Source organism: Phalacrocorax aristotelis, chromosome 4 (assembly GCF_949628215.1).
Source record: "Phalacrocorax aristotelis chromosome 4, bGulAri2.1, whole genome shotgun sequence".
Taxonomy (NCBI): Eukaryota; Metazoa; Chordata; class Aves; order Suliformes; family Phalacrocoracidae; genus Phalacrocorax; species Phalacrocorax aristotelis.
Window position 1 is genome coordinate 27283243 of NC_134279.1, and position 18536 is coordinate 27301778.

General features: G+C 37.0%; 1 protein-coding gene across 4 annotated transcripts in view; it reads right to left on the reverse strand.

Moving 5' to 3' along the window:
* Nucleotides 1-5401: 5401 nt before the first annotated feature.
* The window catches only part of GSTCD (glutathione S-transferase C-terminal domain containing), a 74926-nt gene continuing 61791 nt past the window's right edge, over nucleotides 5402-18536 (reverse strand). For 3 of the 4 annotated variants that reach the window (XM_075090723.1, XM_075090720.1, XM_075090719.1), the window contains exons 9-12: nucleotides 17230-17363; nucleotides 15410-15440; nucleotides 11169-11238; nucleotides 5402-6493 (exon numbers count right to left, since the gene is read on the reverse strand). In XM_075090723.1, coding sequence (XP_074946824.1) covers nucleotides 6357-6493; nucleotides 11169-11238; nucleotides 15410-15440; nucleotides 17230-17363 — 372 coding nt within the window. In that variant the 3' untranslated portion in view covers nucleotides 5402-6356. The remainder of the gene's footprint in view (nucleotides 6494-11168; nucleotides 11239-15409; nucleotides 15441-17229; nucleotides 17364-18536) is intronic. The other variant, XM_075090722.1, reaches the window with a different exon arrangement.

Below are 18536 nucleotides of genomic sequence, written 5' to 3' on the forward strand. Positions count from 1 at the left end.
TTTTTGACAGATTAAAGTGCACAAAAATATTAAAAACAGTTTCTGAAAGTAGACTTTGGCTTTGGCATATGAAGTGAACACAGCTAAGAAGCACAAATGTCTTTTCTGTATATCTATTTCTAATCCTTTAGCAACTAGCAAGTGGTAGTTTATCCAAATTTCATGATCAAATATATTACAACATAATTACCGACATTATTTCAGTTCTCACCTATGTAAGACTCTCCTCAGTCTACACTCATTTAATTGCACTCATTCTGAAGGCAGAAAGACAGACCAGTAATTTTTTTCTTTTTTTTTTCCTAAGCTTCGAGAAATGTAACTCAATCCCCACCAATATACAGAACCCACATTGGGCACTAGTGTTGATGAATGGATTCCAAACTCAAACAGACATCCAATGAAAAGAAGGGATAATAAAAAAGCTGTATCAGCAGTAATATGATCAGCAACAAGTTATTTCTACGCTCCAATGTACTCGCTGTGAACTAACCAAATCACAGGTGGCAGAGAAGTGTGTAGGTACAGCAGATCTAAAAAGGAAAACAAATATCACATCAGCATGATGTCACCACACCAGCAGCATCTTTCAACCTTCAGAATTGTTAAGTTAGAAACAGTAAAGGTTCTTCTCTGCAAGTGATTTATCTATGCTTTTTGATCCATGGGTAGTGCAAAAGTTTTACAAGATTTTCATGATGAATCCAATAAAACGGGGTCTAATACATCTTAGATATGGTTGTCCCATACACAGGTGCAGAATTTTACAACCTGCTGATGAAATGCTTCCTTAAGTGCTGAAAGAATCACGTCTCCATTGTGAGCGTGTTTCCTGTTGGATTGGGCACAGGTGGTACACCTCTCTGGGCTATCGCTGCATTGTTACGCTTTGGTACTTACCTATGCCGTGACCCGTCTCACTTGCATATCTGCTTCACTCAGCAACCACCGGCCGTATCTCTCTGGCAAAGCACAAAGAGCTCGCCCCAGGTATTTTTTTTTTTTGTTCTATCCCTGCATTCCATACCCATATTCCATTCTGCTGCACGCATGTCTACCGTAGCAACCTAGAGAACTGCAGATTTCTGCCATTGTTCAAGTCTGAGATATATATACAACAGTTCAAGAGCTTTTCATCAGGAGGTCACAACTCCAATATGGTATTACAAATCCTATCAGCCAAGCCTCACTCAGCCTCTCAAAAGATCACTTTAACACCCCCAAAAGAGATTACTATTTACATTTGAAGCTAACTTGGATGTTTTTAAAATAGAAGCCCACTTAAAACTTTTCAAATACCCACAACAATGATGTCTAAACATAGAAGGAGCTCAGTACGCAAAAATAATTAAAAAGTGATTGTTTCATGTATTTGGAAGTCAGCGGATAAAAACCTATTGTCCTCAGTGCACGGAGAGCTTGCCATCCTCTTCAGTGCAGCCGTGATTTCAACTCTCGTGTATCCTAAGTAAGTGCTCTTCTAATACTTAAAGCTCAAGGGAAATCTTTCACTCAAGGAAGAATGATGAATTTATCACAAGGAATGTGACAGTAAAACTGCTGAAGTAATACAGGTACATTTCAATTCACACAAGGGGTTCATATTTCTCAATACTGGAAAACCCTTTCTTTAAAAAAAAAAGTTTAGGATTAAAATTAGTAGCCATATTCAATATTAGTAAAACTATCATTTAGAAAACATGTTTCAAGGGCTCCATCACAGGTGATGCTGTGCAAACTTAGGAAAGTTCAGCAATAATCAAGTAAAATATAGTCTGAAGGGGAAAAGAATATAAATGGTCAATAATTACGTTTCTAGAACCAATGGTTACTTAATTAACAAGAATACTCAAATATTACTCACTTTCTGTAAAATGAACATTTCCACTCGCACCTTGGGGGGAGGGGGAAAAAAAGTATGCGAAAAAATCAAACATCTAAGTAAATAATTTTGACTTACAAATTAGGAAGCATACCACTTGGCACATACAAAGTTTAGAAACTGTTCTGTTTTCACTCAAAAATGACTTAATTTATTAGAAAACTATCCCAAACACTCTTCCTTACATATGAGGCTTATCAGGGGAATTTTGAAAAGACAAGTATTTTCTTAAATTCACTTTGAGGAGAAGAGTGCAGAGCAGGACACTTCATTACTCATTTAATTTGTTGAGTAAATAAAAACTACAAGCAAAGAGAAAATTAGTTTGGTTTCAGTTTTGCTGTTTGCATATAATCTTATTAATTTAGGAAACTGAATTTCTTTTAATGATAGTTGTAATAAGCTGAAACTTGCTAAGGACAAGGTACTGAACTGAAAACGTGATAGCCAGGTAGTTTAAGTGCAAGTCTGAGTGTGGAAAGTTCTGAGGTTTTCTTCATTTTATTAGAGAGACAAGTGAGTAACATTTTTGACCCCAGACATGTAGGCAGGTGCATATATGATATCTAGGTTTTCCTTTTTTTTTTTTAAATTAGTAATAAAATTACAGGAACTTAAAACACAGACTGTATATCAGGAGTTTGATATGACAGGCCAATGCTCCCAGGCAAAAACACTGAAAGCAGTACTTGAATAAGCTTAAAGGAAAAAAATGTGCCTTCCTTTCTGCTGACAGCTAAGCAACTAAGCACTAAGGCTGAAACACTTCAGCTGTTCAGTTACCTTTTTATCAAGCAATGCTTTTCTAGCTCAAAACTCGCTAAAAATATATATATTTTTTCATTGAAAGGGTAAATTACTAATCCTAACTCAAAATGTTGACAGAAAATAGCTGCAGCTGATGGTGTCTAGCCAAATATCCATATAAACCTATTATAAAGTCAGCTGTGTACCATTTCACTGCAGATTACTTAAAGCTCATAAGCTTGTATGTGTACATACTTAACCATATAGTGTTTTTCAATTGCTCTTTCCAATGAGAATAGCTGGCATAGCATGTGACCTAGGAAGACAGCTATTGAAAAAGACATTTCCGCTTATTATCACTGCCTTTTCAAACGATGTCCACCAGGTAGCAACAAGTCATGCAACAATCAGAAACCAAAAACATCATTCTAAAATTTATGGCAGTCCTGTGAATGAATCATTTCATATGTGTCTCTAAGAACGATCAACGGGTAATTTTGACATGTAATTTTAATTTTTTAAAAAATCAATACATTGGTTTAGCAGAGTCATACTAACATCTCAATTTTTTTTTTGTTAATAGCAAGCCACAAAAAAATTAGGGGGCACAACGTGTCTACTAGGAATGCCCCTTATTTTTTACTACCCATGCCTAAACATGGCAATACTAACACCTGTTGAAATAGGATTGAGGAAGCAGACAATTAACATGATAGAGACAAAAATGAAAGAACAAAAATAAAGATATATGTACACACAAATGACTAACTTTAACACACAGTTAGTCCCAGTGCGGCCAGACACATAAGAAACAAATAGTATTCAGGTCTGTATCTTGGACATGAAGATAGCTTCTTGCTTAACAAACTGCTAGAAGAACAACAGTTGCTCACTTACCACACCCACAATGTCCAATGACCTTGTTTAGGGAATTCTAGGCTCTATTAATTCTATTCCATTTATGTATATGAAACATGTAACAAATTAACACACCTAAAAATTAATATAATTGAGCTCACATTTCTAGGGGGAAGTATATGGCACAAAGTGTGATAAATTAGCTCTATCAGCTGTTGAAAATATCTTCCTTTTTATGCTTTTTTCATCTGCTTCTCTTCAGTTTTCAATAAACACAACATCAATTTACCTTCAAGTATAGTTCAGGCTTTACTATTCATAGTAAGTGAACTCCATTCTTAGACATGAGGTAGAGTCTGTTCTCCTGAGAAGGAACAAGAGCCCACTGACGCCAACAGTGACAAGCTCACAAAGCAGTATTAAAAATGGGATGCAGTCTCACTATCCTGTAAGCAAAGTGATGGATACTACAAGATGCCATAAAAATATCCCTGATCTCGGGGGGCATCCGTCACAAACTCACTTTCTATAGGTTGGCCTATCCAAGAAAAATGGTATGTCATGATGTGTATGAACACAACACTGGTTTTACAGGTTTTCTCTCTTGCTTCTCTAAAGCTTTTCTTTCTGTGAAGCCTAGTTCTGTGTGGAGCAGCAGATATAAAATAACTTAAGTCACAAATAAGCAACACCTGTGTGAAACTGCACCATTAACATGAAAACATGTACTTTAAAAAACCCCGAATGAAACAGAGATTGGTAATTCAGATTCTTGTGTGACTTCAGCTGCTTCTCTTGACTGTGCTAAGTATATAATAACCTCTCAGCCATTTCTCCAAATAATGCTCCTTCTCCACCTCTGTTTCCAAGAAATACTGGTTTTGCCTGCTAAAAAAGTCATTATCTTTTATTCAGTGGCAGACATGCTCCCTGTGGCACATCCCAAATTCATTCCTTCTCCATTTTCTGGTAGATCCAAAAACTATGACAGACAACTATTGAGACAGATGACGTAGAGATTTTGAAGCATGTAACAGCACAGATTTTTGCTGTACTGAAAGGTATTTATTATTGCATAATATCAGACCATGCCAAATATTCAACATCACCACAATTAAAAAACTCATATCGGTACCCATTGCCTGGAGCAGAGCGTTGTGAAAATCCTTACCATAAAGAGCATCAAAGCTTACATCAGGTGTCTCACCTTGATGAGTTCTTCCTTCAGCACAAAAAGGTAATGAAGAGACATTTTTCTCACTCCAGACATAATATCTGGAGTTCTAAATAAGTAATTTAACATGGATAATGTTCAGGCTTAACACTGCTATCTTAAAAACTGAGTTTTCTTTGGGTAAGTATGAGGGAAAACCCTGGAAGCTATTGGTATTGCCATATATTTTATATTTACTATATATTCTTCCAACCTCCAGCTACTCCCGTAACTATAAAAAGTTGCAGAGAAAGTAATACATCATTACCTACTAAAGAACTCAGGCTAAAGAATCTACTAAAGAAATCATACCTAGTTGCTTACCATTGTGCTTCCAATAAAGTGTGCCACTTCCTTCAGTCTTCACATGAAAAAACAAAACAGAACAAAACCCAAACAAAAAAAACCCCAAACTAAGTATTTAGCTCTTTTAGAGATGTAAGTTTCATGAAGGATAAAATTTTTCAGGATCCTTTTTTTTTTTCCTCCAATACTTACATTGTTTGTAATTCTGTTTTCCACATTCACTGAAGGTATGTTCACACTGACCAAACTTCAGATATATTTAAATTAATCCATGGCAGAATTCATAAACATATCAAACCCATAAACATGCAGGAAAAAAGTCTCGTTAGAAGTTATTTTCCATTGTGTTAGTGACAACAGATGATTTTCAAGTAGCGCAGAAAACTGCCCACTAATCAGAGCACAGAAGAACATTTATTTTCATTTTACAGTAATGTGTCTGTGGTTGATCTTTCCAAATGGTTCCACAACTGCAACTTTGTTCAAATTTTAAACTGAATATAAAAATCAATGAAGATTCTGTATATAGGCACACCAGCTGTCCTTAAAACTTCCTTCTGACAGCAAGTTTCTTAAGAATGGGTAGCAATACACTTCAATTAGCAGAGGAGGCAGTGAAGTATCCATTCGCTAACATCATCGCTAGCTCCTTTTATCCAGTCAATGGATAAATAGGGGTTTACTTTTTTTAACTAAAAACACTTTCAAATGCCTGGTTACAGAATTCTTGTGTAATATTTAAAGAAAATTTTTAAGTCTTTGCAAAAAGATTGATAAGTTAGAATACATTTTTCTATAAGCAGAATGATGCCTGAAGTATTCTGATGAACCTTTATTAAAAATAATCTTCCTACAGTAGTACGGAATTCTTTCGCCAAATCAAGCCACCAGCTGTTGCACAACCTTCACTAACACCATAAATTTGACCTTTTCTGGTCCTCTCATGATCTGCTCTATTGGCTGATAACTGCTCTGCTTATGAGCACAAATGCAGTTTTGAACATGAATGCAATTTTGAAGTGGCCAAGACAGCTTTACTGAAAAGGAAGTCACCTTCCCTTCAATGAGACCAATATTTTTCTAAACCTTTGCAGATGGATGATTCCATGCACAGTCGTTAGATCCAGAAACTTCTCAGTAAGAGAACCAAAAGTTGCGTAATTGCACATAAGAAGTACGATTTGTGATGCTCTCCATGCAGTTCACTTAGACTTTTTCTGCTGCTTCCTTTTCCCAGCACAATGGGTTCAAGATGCGTGATGTCTGGTTCCCAGCTACGCCTGTATCTGCTGGATGCATTACGCGCTGAAGGTTTATGTCCAACCTCAAATCAAATGCAAGTTTCACACTCTAAATAGGGACGCCCACAAACATATTGTTCTTTGGAGAACAACTCTCTGGCTCCATAGATATAACTTGGACAGAGTAGTTATGTGCTTCTGCAGCCCAAGCCCGATCCAGATCCACAAGCCCCATACACTGCTTTCCTAAAACGAGAGCAAAAGACAGTATGGAAGCTCTAAAAATGTAGAAACATTATCAGAAATGTGTACTTCAATATTCCTGTAGGACAAGACATTATTAAGGTATCTAAAAACTAAGTTCTAAATCTACTTTAAAAACTTAAAAATCTTACTCTGTTTTAATTCAAATAGACGGTCATTAACAGTTCTAAATCACATCTGTGACTTGTAACCCTCATTTAGCAAAGAGCTTGCGAAGGATTATTAACTCTTAATATATGGAGAAACAAACTTATAAAACTTACAGAAAAATCCATGCATTAATGTAAAAGCCCCAGGAATAAAAGCAAAATGCCTAGTTCACCCCTTAGCTCTCTGAATTGCCAAACTTCTACTCCCTTTATAAGTGTAACTGCTTTCCTCCTGTACTTTCATCTAAAATCTGAAAATTTCTGGTTACTGAATACCAATAAAAGATTAAAATACCAAACAGTGATTCAGTGTAATTGATTTGAGACATATGAATGTAACTGCTGATGAAAAAATAATAAACTACTAATGAAAATTAATCTTATCTCAGATGTACCTGCAGAAAAAATGGAAAAGATAAATTCAAAGTTTTTTTTCTGCTTCAAAGTTGGTATTACGATCCAGCCATATGAAGATGATGGGGCCATTTGTCTTTGCATTTTTACTCATTATAATTGATTATTATGTTCTGAAATACAGAATTGATTTGTCACATTGTATTTTCAGCAGTTTGAAAATCTCTTGCAAGAAAGATTTAGCACTTTCATAAAATGTTTTATCACTAATGATCATACAGTCTCAAGTTATAAAAAAGGCACAACACTACTTCAGACTCAAATGCCCACATCTTTTCTATGGAGCACTGTACAGCATTGTACAGTTAAATATATCTGGGGTCTGAGATGACACCAAGTTGGGCAGGAGTGTTGATCTGCTTGACGGTAAGAAGGCTCTACAGGGGGATCTGGATAGGCTGGATCAATGGGTCGAGGCCAATTGTATGAGGTTCAACAAGGCTGAGTGTGCCGGGTCCTGCACTTGGGTCACAGCAACCCCATGCAACGCTACGGATTTGGGGAAAAGTGGCTGGAGAGCTGCCTGGTGGGAAATGACCTGGAAGTGCTGGTTAACAGCTCGCTGAACGTGAGCCAGCAGTGTGCCCAGGTAGCCAAGAAGGCCAACAGCATCCTGGCTTGTATCAGGATTAGTGTGGACAGCAAGAGTAGGGATGTGATCATGCCCCTGTACTCGGCACTGGTGAGGCTGCACCTTGAATAGTGTGCTCAGTTTTGGGCTCCTCACTACAAGAAGGACATCAAGTTGCTGGAGCATGTCCAGAGAAGGGCAACAAAGCTGGTGAAGGGTCTGGAGAGCAAGTCTTAAGAGGAGCAGCTGAGGTAACTAGGGGCGTTTAGCCTGGAGAAGAGGCAGCTGAGGGGAGACCTTATCCCTCTCTACAACTACCTGAAAGGAGGTTGTAGTGAGGTGGGTGTTGGTCTCTTCTCCCAGGTCACTAGCGATAGGACAAGAGGAAATGTCTTCAAGTTGCACCAGGAGAGGTATAGATGGGATATTGGGAAAAATTTCTTTACTGAAAGGGTGGTCAGGCACTGGAACAGGCTGCCCAGGGAAGTGGTTGAGTCGCCACCCCAGGAGGTATTTAAAAGATGTGTAGATGTGGCACTTAGGGACATGGTTTAGTGGTGGACTTGGCAGTGTTAGGTTAACAGTTGTACTTGATGATTCTAGAGGTCTTTTCCAACCTAAATGATTCTATGATTCTATGAAGGCAAGAGACAGGAGCACACATTCTGTTTACCATCAGGACAGAAGTCTGGCGTGCCAGACTACCCTCTGGATCTGCCTACCTCTCTCTCCCCTGAATATATACAGGACTTGAGTGCCTGTATATTACAAGCCCTGGTAAGCATCTGTTAGATGCCTGTGAAAGTTTTGGGTAGGTAGCACTAACATGCCCCTCAGTATCTTTGTATTTCAGAAGAGCTGCTGCACATCACACTTTAATACAGTACTTAGTCCAATCTGTTCTGTCTTTCCACAGTGAGCCAATGGCTAAACGTATTTTCTCCTTCTCAGCTGAATTCTTTAGTTAAAAAAGTAATTCACTACTTTGACTTCACCAACACGATGATATTTGGACTCCGTTTTGTTGGTGGCCTGGAATTTGAGAGGGGTAGTAATTGGGTAGGAGACAATTTAGAGATACAATAACAAGGTTAGGCCTCAAAAAGATCTTTCCAACTCAGTCTTGTACAGATTTATATGTTATAGGGAGAAATGACCAGTTTATATAGCCAACCAAGACAGATCGCTGTAAATTACTTCTTGTGACACTATTCTCCTACATTTGTGGTTTCCTAGAAAATCACCTTCCATGGTTGGTTGAACAAAACAGCATGTACGCACTCCTGCCACCAGCAGCAATATAATTATTATTCAAAGTGTACACTCTAAGGGGGAGCTGGGATTGTCGCAATTGGGCTCTGGCTCCCTGTGTGCTCTCGGAAAGACTGTGTGAAATACATGGGAGCAGTTCTGTGATCAGACTGAATAAAACAGGTGCACTGTAGCGATGTTCACAAAACCATTCAGCATGTTTGCACTCAGGTCCCACTGCTGCACATAGTGGATAAGACACACATGTCCAGTGAAAATGGGAAACAGAGCTTTGCTCATTTAAGAGGTAATTGATGTGTAGTGGAAATGAGTTCAACTGTGTATTTTTAAGTTCACAGATACTACAGAAATTGGTGATAACTCCTTTCACAAATGCGTTGTTTCAGCCATGACAGTCACGGACAGAATGCTGCACTTTAGAGCAGTAGGGGCTTAATAAAACAAAATGATTTGTCACTTCACTGCAGCTGCATAAATTCAGTGGAAATTGCTAAAGCACAATACACAATATAATCCTTAAATATTCAAAAAGTAGCAGAACGAGTAATTTTGCTACCATTTACAATAGAAACGAGAAAGTCTCCACCTATTCAGGAATACTTTCTTTAAATGAAATCTACACCATTTTCTCAATACCTGATCATGCACTGCACAAAATTAAAGGAAAAAAAAAAAATCTCACCATGGCAGTAACACTGATCTGAGTCAATCTTCAATTATTTGCAAGCAAAACTTAAAAGTACCCCAACAAGATTCTCATAAAACCAGTTTCAAAGCTGAAACAGAACACTGAAATGGGAATGATCTTCACTGAAGCAGATTAGTATTACATGAAACTTTTTTTTTAAAAAAAGAACATTCTTTAAAACAGAAAAAGCAATCATGTAGGGGGAAGGGAGAGGAACAAGATTTATGTTTGGTTCTTGTCAGGGCAAAGCATATAAAAGTTAATTTTATGGAAACAAAAATTTATCATAAAATAGATATTTTCTCAGAATCCATATTAATTTCTTTTTTTGCAGTGAGTATAGGAAATACTTTGAATTCCTCAAATGAAGCTCTTTAAAAACATTTTGATTATTTTCTACCATTGCTTTAATATACTTTCTAAGTGTTTCTTGCAAGCCAAGAATGCACGGTTATATCCTGAGAGTTCCCAGCTCCTTCTGTCTTTTCTGACCTGGAAGCTAGTTTATAGCTTCCACCAGAACATTAATACCAGACAGGAGCACGTTATACCCTCTTCTAAGTCAAAGAACACTAGAATATTGCACAAAATTAAGAAATGGCTTTGCTTATTCCAAATATTTGAAGTGGTCTGTATTTTGCTGTCCTGAGTAATGAAATTCCCCACTATCTTAATGATTCTTGCATTTCTTTTCCTCAGAAATCAATGACACCTGACCAAGAAAGTCAAATCTCAGGGATCAACTTACTTTCACCTTTAATTGCACAGAAATGACCCAACAGAAAGCAGCTGTTCTTACTCAGAATGGCAATAAAGTACAAACCTGAAACAGAACTGACTACTGAATGGTAAAAATTGAGTCATGCACCACTGTTGCTATAACATAAGTTTCCCCACAATGGGAAGGCTGGTACCCCAGGTAAGGGGTAAGCCAAACTGCTTTTTTGGCAAAGTCTTCAAATTATAAATATTATTCACTATTAAAATCCCAGAAAACCTTCTGGGTTTTTTTCTAAAATTATTATGATGATCGTAATAATGGGGTGGGCCAAACAGGTTTGTCTCTTCTTAAGCCTGCCTGTACCAAAGCTAGCTCAACCTTTGCAATTTAGCCTTACTGTTTGCAGCTGGCATTAGACATTTGCCCTTCTAAAAGAGTTATCACCAGCGATTACAAGCAGGACAAAGGGTGCACATTGAAAATCACTGCTATGAATAGCCTGTGCTTTTAACGTAAGATAAACTGGCAACAGCAGGACTTTGGTGAACTTGACAAAGACCTCATTCTTTTCCAAGAATGGTGGGAGGAAAAAAAAGTGAAGCAACAAAAATCAGTAAAATGCAAACCCTCTATCTCATATTGATAATTCTGAAAGAATTAAAGAACTTCTATACCATAATTCAGAACAGCAAGAGGTGAAATGTGAAGAAACTCAAATATTTCAAGGGTTAGGTGAAGACAGCAACTTAATGCCCTGTTCATAAATGTACTACCACTTCCTTTATGTATCAAGGTAAATACATTACTGAGATAGTTTACACAACAGCTGCAGAAATTCATACCAATTAGCCTGCGTTCAGGTGGAAGCTGAACAGCTGTCTGATCTGCAAATCTGCAAAGGATCATGTGCTCCTAGGGGGGAAAAAAAAAGTTAAGAAAGTAATTTGGTCCAGTAGCATTTCCCTCTTCTAAATAAAGAAAAATCTAATTGCAATTTTAGAAGTATCAAAACCACTATCATGTTGAAGAGTGTATTTCTAGAAAAATTATCTGTGTGCAAATCCTAATTTTGATACTGCTTCAGCTTGTAAATAGTGTGTAAATGAAGTGTTTGGAACCACAACCACATTTCTACTCGCGTGTATTTGTTTTTTGCTAAATTTTCTCTAATCCTCTACAGCAGCTAAATTGGATGCAATGTATACAAGACAGTGCTCTTCAAAGACATACTGCAGACTAATTTTGCCTTCAATTACTGATGAGCAACACAGCCTTCTTTTAGCACAGTCATCATGGAGCAGCATCTCTGCATCAATAAGCAGCCAAGACAAAATTCTGAAATAGGTGATTTGAACAACTGCACATTTCTTCCAAGCAGTGATTTTGAATCCCAGAAGAATCGCCTTGCGGGTCAAACTTCCTCTGCTCTGCCAAATCCATTCAGGATCAACCCACAAGATCCTGAAGGCAAAAAATACCTAGCTGCAAATAGGAAAATTTCCTACATCAAAATGAGCACAGCTAACTTTCAAACTATCCCAGTTCCACTTAAAGTTTCTGTGCAGAGGCTTCTACATCAGCTTCTGTTGATTTCTTCCTCTCTTGTCACCCAGGGGTATGTTGCAGTGGAGGGTTAGCCCCACCACCTTACTTCCCTGCTTAGATCACTACACAAGCAGACAGAACTCCATCCTCATTTGCCTTCAGAAAACACCACCTATGCTAGCATAATGGTTTCTCCAAGACCAGCCAAGCTAAGGAAGGCAAGTTAACCAGATGGTGAGAGAGAAAGACTTGAAGATGTAGCAATGAAATTAATGGTCTGATGACAGCTGTGCTCTTTGGGACAGCTGCAATATTAAGTGCAGGACAGAGTAAATCAGAACCATTTTAGAACTGTACAATGTTCTAAAGCCTTCTATAATGTCATGGGGAGAAAACAGAAACAGACAACAACAAAAAGTGCTCTGCTAAGCAAAGCTTCCAGAGGAAGCTGAAAAAGAGGATGTCTTGCATCAAAAAGAAAACCTTTTTTTCCCTTAAATTCTGGTCTGACATAAAATGATGGTTTTAAAGGTTTGGGTCCTGTAACAGATGGAGAGAGCAACTTTAGTTAATGATACTTCAGCTTCCTTCAGTATCCTGAAGTAAGGATACTTACTTCAGCTTTTTATTAAGGGGACTTAAGCATCCACAAGTCTTCATTTCACAAAAAACCCTGAATTAAATCCCATCTTCATATTACATCAAGATAGTAACTCCTTCCCACAGCACAGTCCATGCAATTCATCAATTTAATCGACACCTGACTACAAAAAAGTTTGCCCACATAGTACAAAACAAAATATTATCGCTACTTGATATGCAAATATTACTCATTTGAATAAATTTACAATATCTTGAGGCAGGGATATTTGTTCCTTAGTACAGCTCATTCACATGAAGGTTTTCGGCTCACAGCTCCATAAGAAATATGCAAGCAAAATGATAACATGTTATAACATGTTCAGGATTTAAACATGTTATGTCCAGTCAGTTTGGTTCAAATATGGCTATTTTTGCAGTCCAAAAGAGCTGAAAACATTAAACCCACATGTGACTGCTGGAGAATGGAGGAGAAGGAGTGCCACAGGCAATATGGCTGCTGTTAGGAGAGAACAAGCAGTGATGGGGGGAAAAAGAGGGATTCAGAGGAGAGGGAGACAATTTACATTAGCACAGAACCCCTCACCAGCCTTCAGGCACCCAACACAACCCGGCTCTTTGCAGCATCAGGTTGTCAGCTCATCTGACTAGACCAGAGCCAAGGTAAGCCTCACCACTTAACCTGAAAATCTGGACTGATTCTAATGCCTTGGCTTCCTACAGAGATGATCCAAAAAGGTAAACTAAAGCCTAAGTTATGACTACATCGTTTCCCCGTGACTCAGTCATTAAATTGTGACATTGCCTGTTGGCAGAAATAAGAAAATTATTTCTAAAATAATGAAGATAATTATAAACTGCTCAAACTGTGTGTGTGCATAAACAGTTAACTTGCTTACTAGAACACCCATGCCTTCAATTCCTATTAAGTTTTCAAAGCTGTATGTGCAAAGTTATTCAGTTTTACCTTCCAATTCTCCTGTAGGGAGAGTGTCTTGACAAACAGTCTCAAAATGTATCATGGGAGAAATCTACAGCTATTATAACCTTATTTTTTGCAGCTATAAACTAATGAATTACAGCATAATGTTCTCATCAAAAAAGTTTTGGAATTGCCAGACTTCTGGATGTCTTTTTAGATCTCACTGAAATGAAAGATAAGAGAAATGAATTTAAAACGGGAACCAGAGGGGGCTGACACATATGTCTGGCTAACACATGGCAGCTCTGGCTGCCAGCCAATAACCTGTAACAATTTATTAATATGAAATATAAAAATGCATATAGCTAGCTGTATAACAAAAGTTATTTATAACTAGGATTATTTGAGGCACCAACCAGCCCAGACCATTTGTATAGACTCTTACATTATTAAGAGCAGCAGAATTTTTTAGCATTGCCCTTGGCCCCTGTGCCCTTCTGCAACACAAATAATAAAATGCTGGAACTTCTACAGTGTTGATAAACCCTATGATTTAAACCTACATGGATTAATAGGTTAAGAAAAAATTTCACTGAGTCTTAATGAGACTATACACACTACCCTAATCTAAGCATCCTTGACTTCATAATTGTCACCATGTCCCTCGGTACTGTCAACAGGTCTACTTTTAATAATGCATTAGTAAATAAACGTTTTTCTCAACTGAAACCTGAGTTCTTTGTGATTATGTATTAGAAGCATATTTATGTGTTGACAAGAATGTTAAATCAAGGAAAAAAATAATGGCAGGTCCAAATCCACTGTGCCACTTTTATCATCTCAATCTATAGACATTTATTTCCATGTAAATCAGTAAAGTGTACATAAACCAGACTGTCATGAAGATAAGATTTGTATATTATCATATAACTGAACTTCCCTATATAAGGTGGCTGGACATTTTCCGAATTTCCTCTGAATGCCCTCTTACTTGAGAATTAAAAAGGATAATCTCCATTTTCCTGCTACATTTAGCACCTTTGTTATGCTCACTGTCCCAAAAAACATTTGGATATTAGAAATACCATCTCTCTCTCATACTTCTGTCACAAAGAATTATTCTGCATCTCCAAAATTCATTTTCTGTATTGTAAACACTAAGACCCTTGTCTAGGATTTGGCATGCAAACATACTAAAGTTTCTATATAACCTTGCTTCCTTCAAAGAGAAACATTTTCTTTCCACACCACATTAAGGCTATCTAATCTTCAAATTTCTGGTTGCTCATCAGTAACTACTTTAAATGCACTAGACAAAGCTTAACAGATCAGTACCAGTTGTCCGCTGCCTACCTCTCGACTCTTGCCCTTTTTCACTCCCGTTACCTGTTACCTTCATTCTGTCAGACCTGTGTGCCTCCTTGATTCATCCTCCCACTTTTCTCTCAGACTATCTCCACACAGACCCTGGCTCCCCAGGGTCAAAACACATTCGAATATTTTTGAAATCATTTTGAATAACCTTTTTTAAAAATACTGTATAAAACTCTTGCTGATAAGCTCTTCCTACTCACTATGTCCAGTCTTCTAGGCATAAATTAGAGGGAGAAATCTAATGTTTATCAGAAAATAGTATCTATAAAAGCAATAATTTTACCTAAAAAATTATCAGACATTTCCACAGTTGTATTTAAGACCTAAACAAATTGGTATCCTGTAATTGTTAACTAATACATGTTGAAGTATGTTAGGAATGGCTCACTTATACGTTATGATACAAAAAGTTCTTTTGTGGAGAAACTATTTAATTTTACTGAAGAAAAAAAGCCTTAAAAAATTGATGGTTGAGAGCAAGAGCAAGACAATGACATCTGCACTACTAATGAACACTGCACATAACACATGCTCGTCCTTGCAATTAAAAGATAACCACTTATAGTTCATTTGATAAAAGACCCACTGAAACATAGGAAACTGCGCAACCCTCTCCCCCCTCGTCCCCCACCCCTTACATACCTTGTAGGACAAAATTTCTTTGAACTGATGACTGAAAAAAAATAAACCAGTTCAATTAATATCTAAAAAAGCAGAGGTGGAAAATAAAAGCAATCATTACATACTTGAACACATTTTAAACAAAAGAGCAAAATCTGTATCCTACAGAAAGGCATTAAAAAAAAAACAGAAACCATTACAGTTCCAGTTCACTAGAAAAGGCAAAGCATATTTGGTATCTTCTTTTTTTCCTCCTATCTTATTACTCCTCTAAATTCTCTCTTTAAGTCATTCTAAATACTAACACAGATTTACTGGCATTTCCACGCTGTCACATAAATGCTTTATAGTGCATGTATACAACCTCTAGACATGCATATATTTTGTTTATATCACAAAAGGTGCCTCTACAATAGAATTGAGTATAGATCACAGACAACATGGGGATATGGGCAAGCTATCATGTTTTATGATCATACAAAATAAGGAAAAAAGAAAAAGCAAATCCTAAAATGTAGCTCAAGCTAGGGTTGATAAGTTATGAACCAAATAATTTTCTACATAGGCTTATGATATTAGGTTCAAAATTTTAGCAAACAAAACCATCATTTGCATTCTTGCAGCACCTATAGCATCAAAAGTTTTCTAACATAGTGAGCACTTCCAGTCGTCTTGATCTAAAAACATAACTCATCAGAAGTTAAATAGTATCCCAACAATTTTCAATCAAGTCAACAGAGAAAAGTTTTACGCATGCTAACTTTAGATGGCTTAAAATGTTATTGCCTCTTCCTTAAGAATACTTATTGGTTTTACTGTGTCACAAGAGAAAACAAAAAGGGACACACAAAGAGATGGGAGAATCAAATTGACTAAGAAAACACTTTCAAATGCAAAGTTTCTCAAACACATTCTAAACGTTTAACCTCCATGCACTTTTGTGACAGCGCACTTTGATAGTACAGAAAAACATGGAAAATATTTAACATGGATGCACAAGGGTTTTTTTAGATTTGTTGATGCCTTTTAAGACAGCATGTTTCAGTTCCTTATTTTAGCAAATATATACCTGAGACAATGTTGTAATTCCTAGCAGAATTAAATCTGATTCACCTTGGACCTCCAAAATGCAAAGCTCAGCTTTATGAAGAAAACCCACAACCCTCTTCCTCTATCTTGTTCTGCCTCAGAAGCTGTTAGCCTCTTATCTTCTGCCACTTTATGCTTACCTTTTACATTTTATTTATATCAAAGGCATTAAAATTCTTAAGCCTAAGATATATAAGTATCTCCAGCATGGCAGATTAGAAGACGACAAAATATCTACACAGTCCATTGAAAAAGTATTAAAAATATGAACTGAAATACAGGAGAGCTGTCTGCTTGGGAATAAATCAGAAGAGTTTCACAAGCAGTAAACTGTGGTATAAAGCAGACCCATTTCTTTAAGCTGATTTCTTACATCTTTCTCCAAAATTAAAACGTCAATTCTTCTTCTTACGGTAATTTTCATGAGTTTTCTATTAACCTTGTGATTTCAAGGTAAAAGGTCTGCTTATTACATAGATCCCCACATACTGTATCTTCTATGTTGATGGTATATAGTCTTCTGAACTATGAATAGATAAACCCAGAAAAAAAAACACAACCCAGGAATTACCCATCTGTCTCCCTTTCAGGGTGGGTTTGGAAAACAGAGGAAACAGTTGCATTATAACCATGAACCAATTCAGCCTAGACACTTTCAATGATCTTCAGCTGATTAATTCTAGACTATTTTAGTATTTTCTTCTTTCATTTAAGTTGATATTTTAAGGCTTATCCTGTTAGCTTTAGTTTACCTTCGTGGATATTTAAACTTCATTGTGTTTTGAATGAAGCCATAGCAACAAGGGGAGATGACAAAGGCTGCTCGTGCCTTGATGCAGTGTTCGATCACCATGTCTGTTGCCACACCACATGCATGCAGAGCCACCTACAGTGTTAAAAACAAAACCCAAAGAAACAAGCAAATTCTTTAAAGCAATATTCTATATACAATTCTCTTGCAGTATTTTTTTTGTTGACCGAGTTACCTGAACATATGAGGAAATTTTTGCAGTGAAAGCTGTTATGCCAAAGGCCTGGGTCCTTAATTCCTCAGTTTTTCATTCTTCCCCTTCATAACCATCCTGAGGAAAATTTATGACCTATTCCATTAACAAGGGAACCATCAACACTGAACAAGGGTCACTCACCAGAAGCACTCAAAAGGTAGGTACACTGCATTGTGACACCCAATCAATTAAAAACAGAGCTCCAGAAAAATATTAAAAGAAAAATTACTGTAGTGATTAGTCAAAAGTTTTTTGTCAAGCAAAAAGGACTCAGACATCCAAAGAACTAGTTCAAAACTGGATTTCAACTTAGCAGTAAGAGAAGTAACAGATATACCTGAAGGTCACATTTAAAGGACAACATTTAAGCATAAATTTTGATCATTTGATTGTAAGGTATCGAGTAATAACTTTAGAAAATAAACATGAAGGGGAAAAAAGCAACAAACACAACTTGCTCTCCTTTTTTTCTTCCTTATTCTTTTCTTTTTCTTAGTAATGGACACTAAACCTAGAATGCCATTCAATTGCAACAGCTACCTGTGAGCTTTGATGTGGGTGTAGGCAATGCACAGGCTGTACCCAAATTGTTCATGCTTTACTACAAAAAGGCAAGTTATCGCTGTACTCATATATTGCAAGGAAAGGCAAGCAGCGCTCTCCTATCAATACCTGTGATAACATAGGGGCCAGGTGATGGAGGCATTACATTCTCTGTCTTCTTCCTTGTACTCAGTAGCTCAAAGAGTAGGCCTGGTGCATACACACTGATTTGTGTTTTCATTAAACTCAGGACATTTTTGAGGGACATTTTCGATTTTATGCAGCAGTGCGGATTTGTAAAAATGCATTGTTTTCTTTGCTTTTTGTTCACTGTAAATTTAGAAAAAAGGTTTAAAGCTGCAAAGCTCAGATTTCAGGGTTCAAAGTTGTTTTTCAAGTTACAGCAATTGGAAGATAAAAACATTGCTCTCAGATATAGATTAAAAAAAAGACTTTTTTGTTTGCAGACTGCTTGATGTAAGCTCAGCTGAGCAGACCATTAATCATCA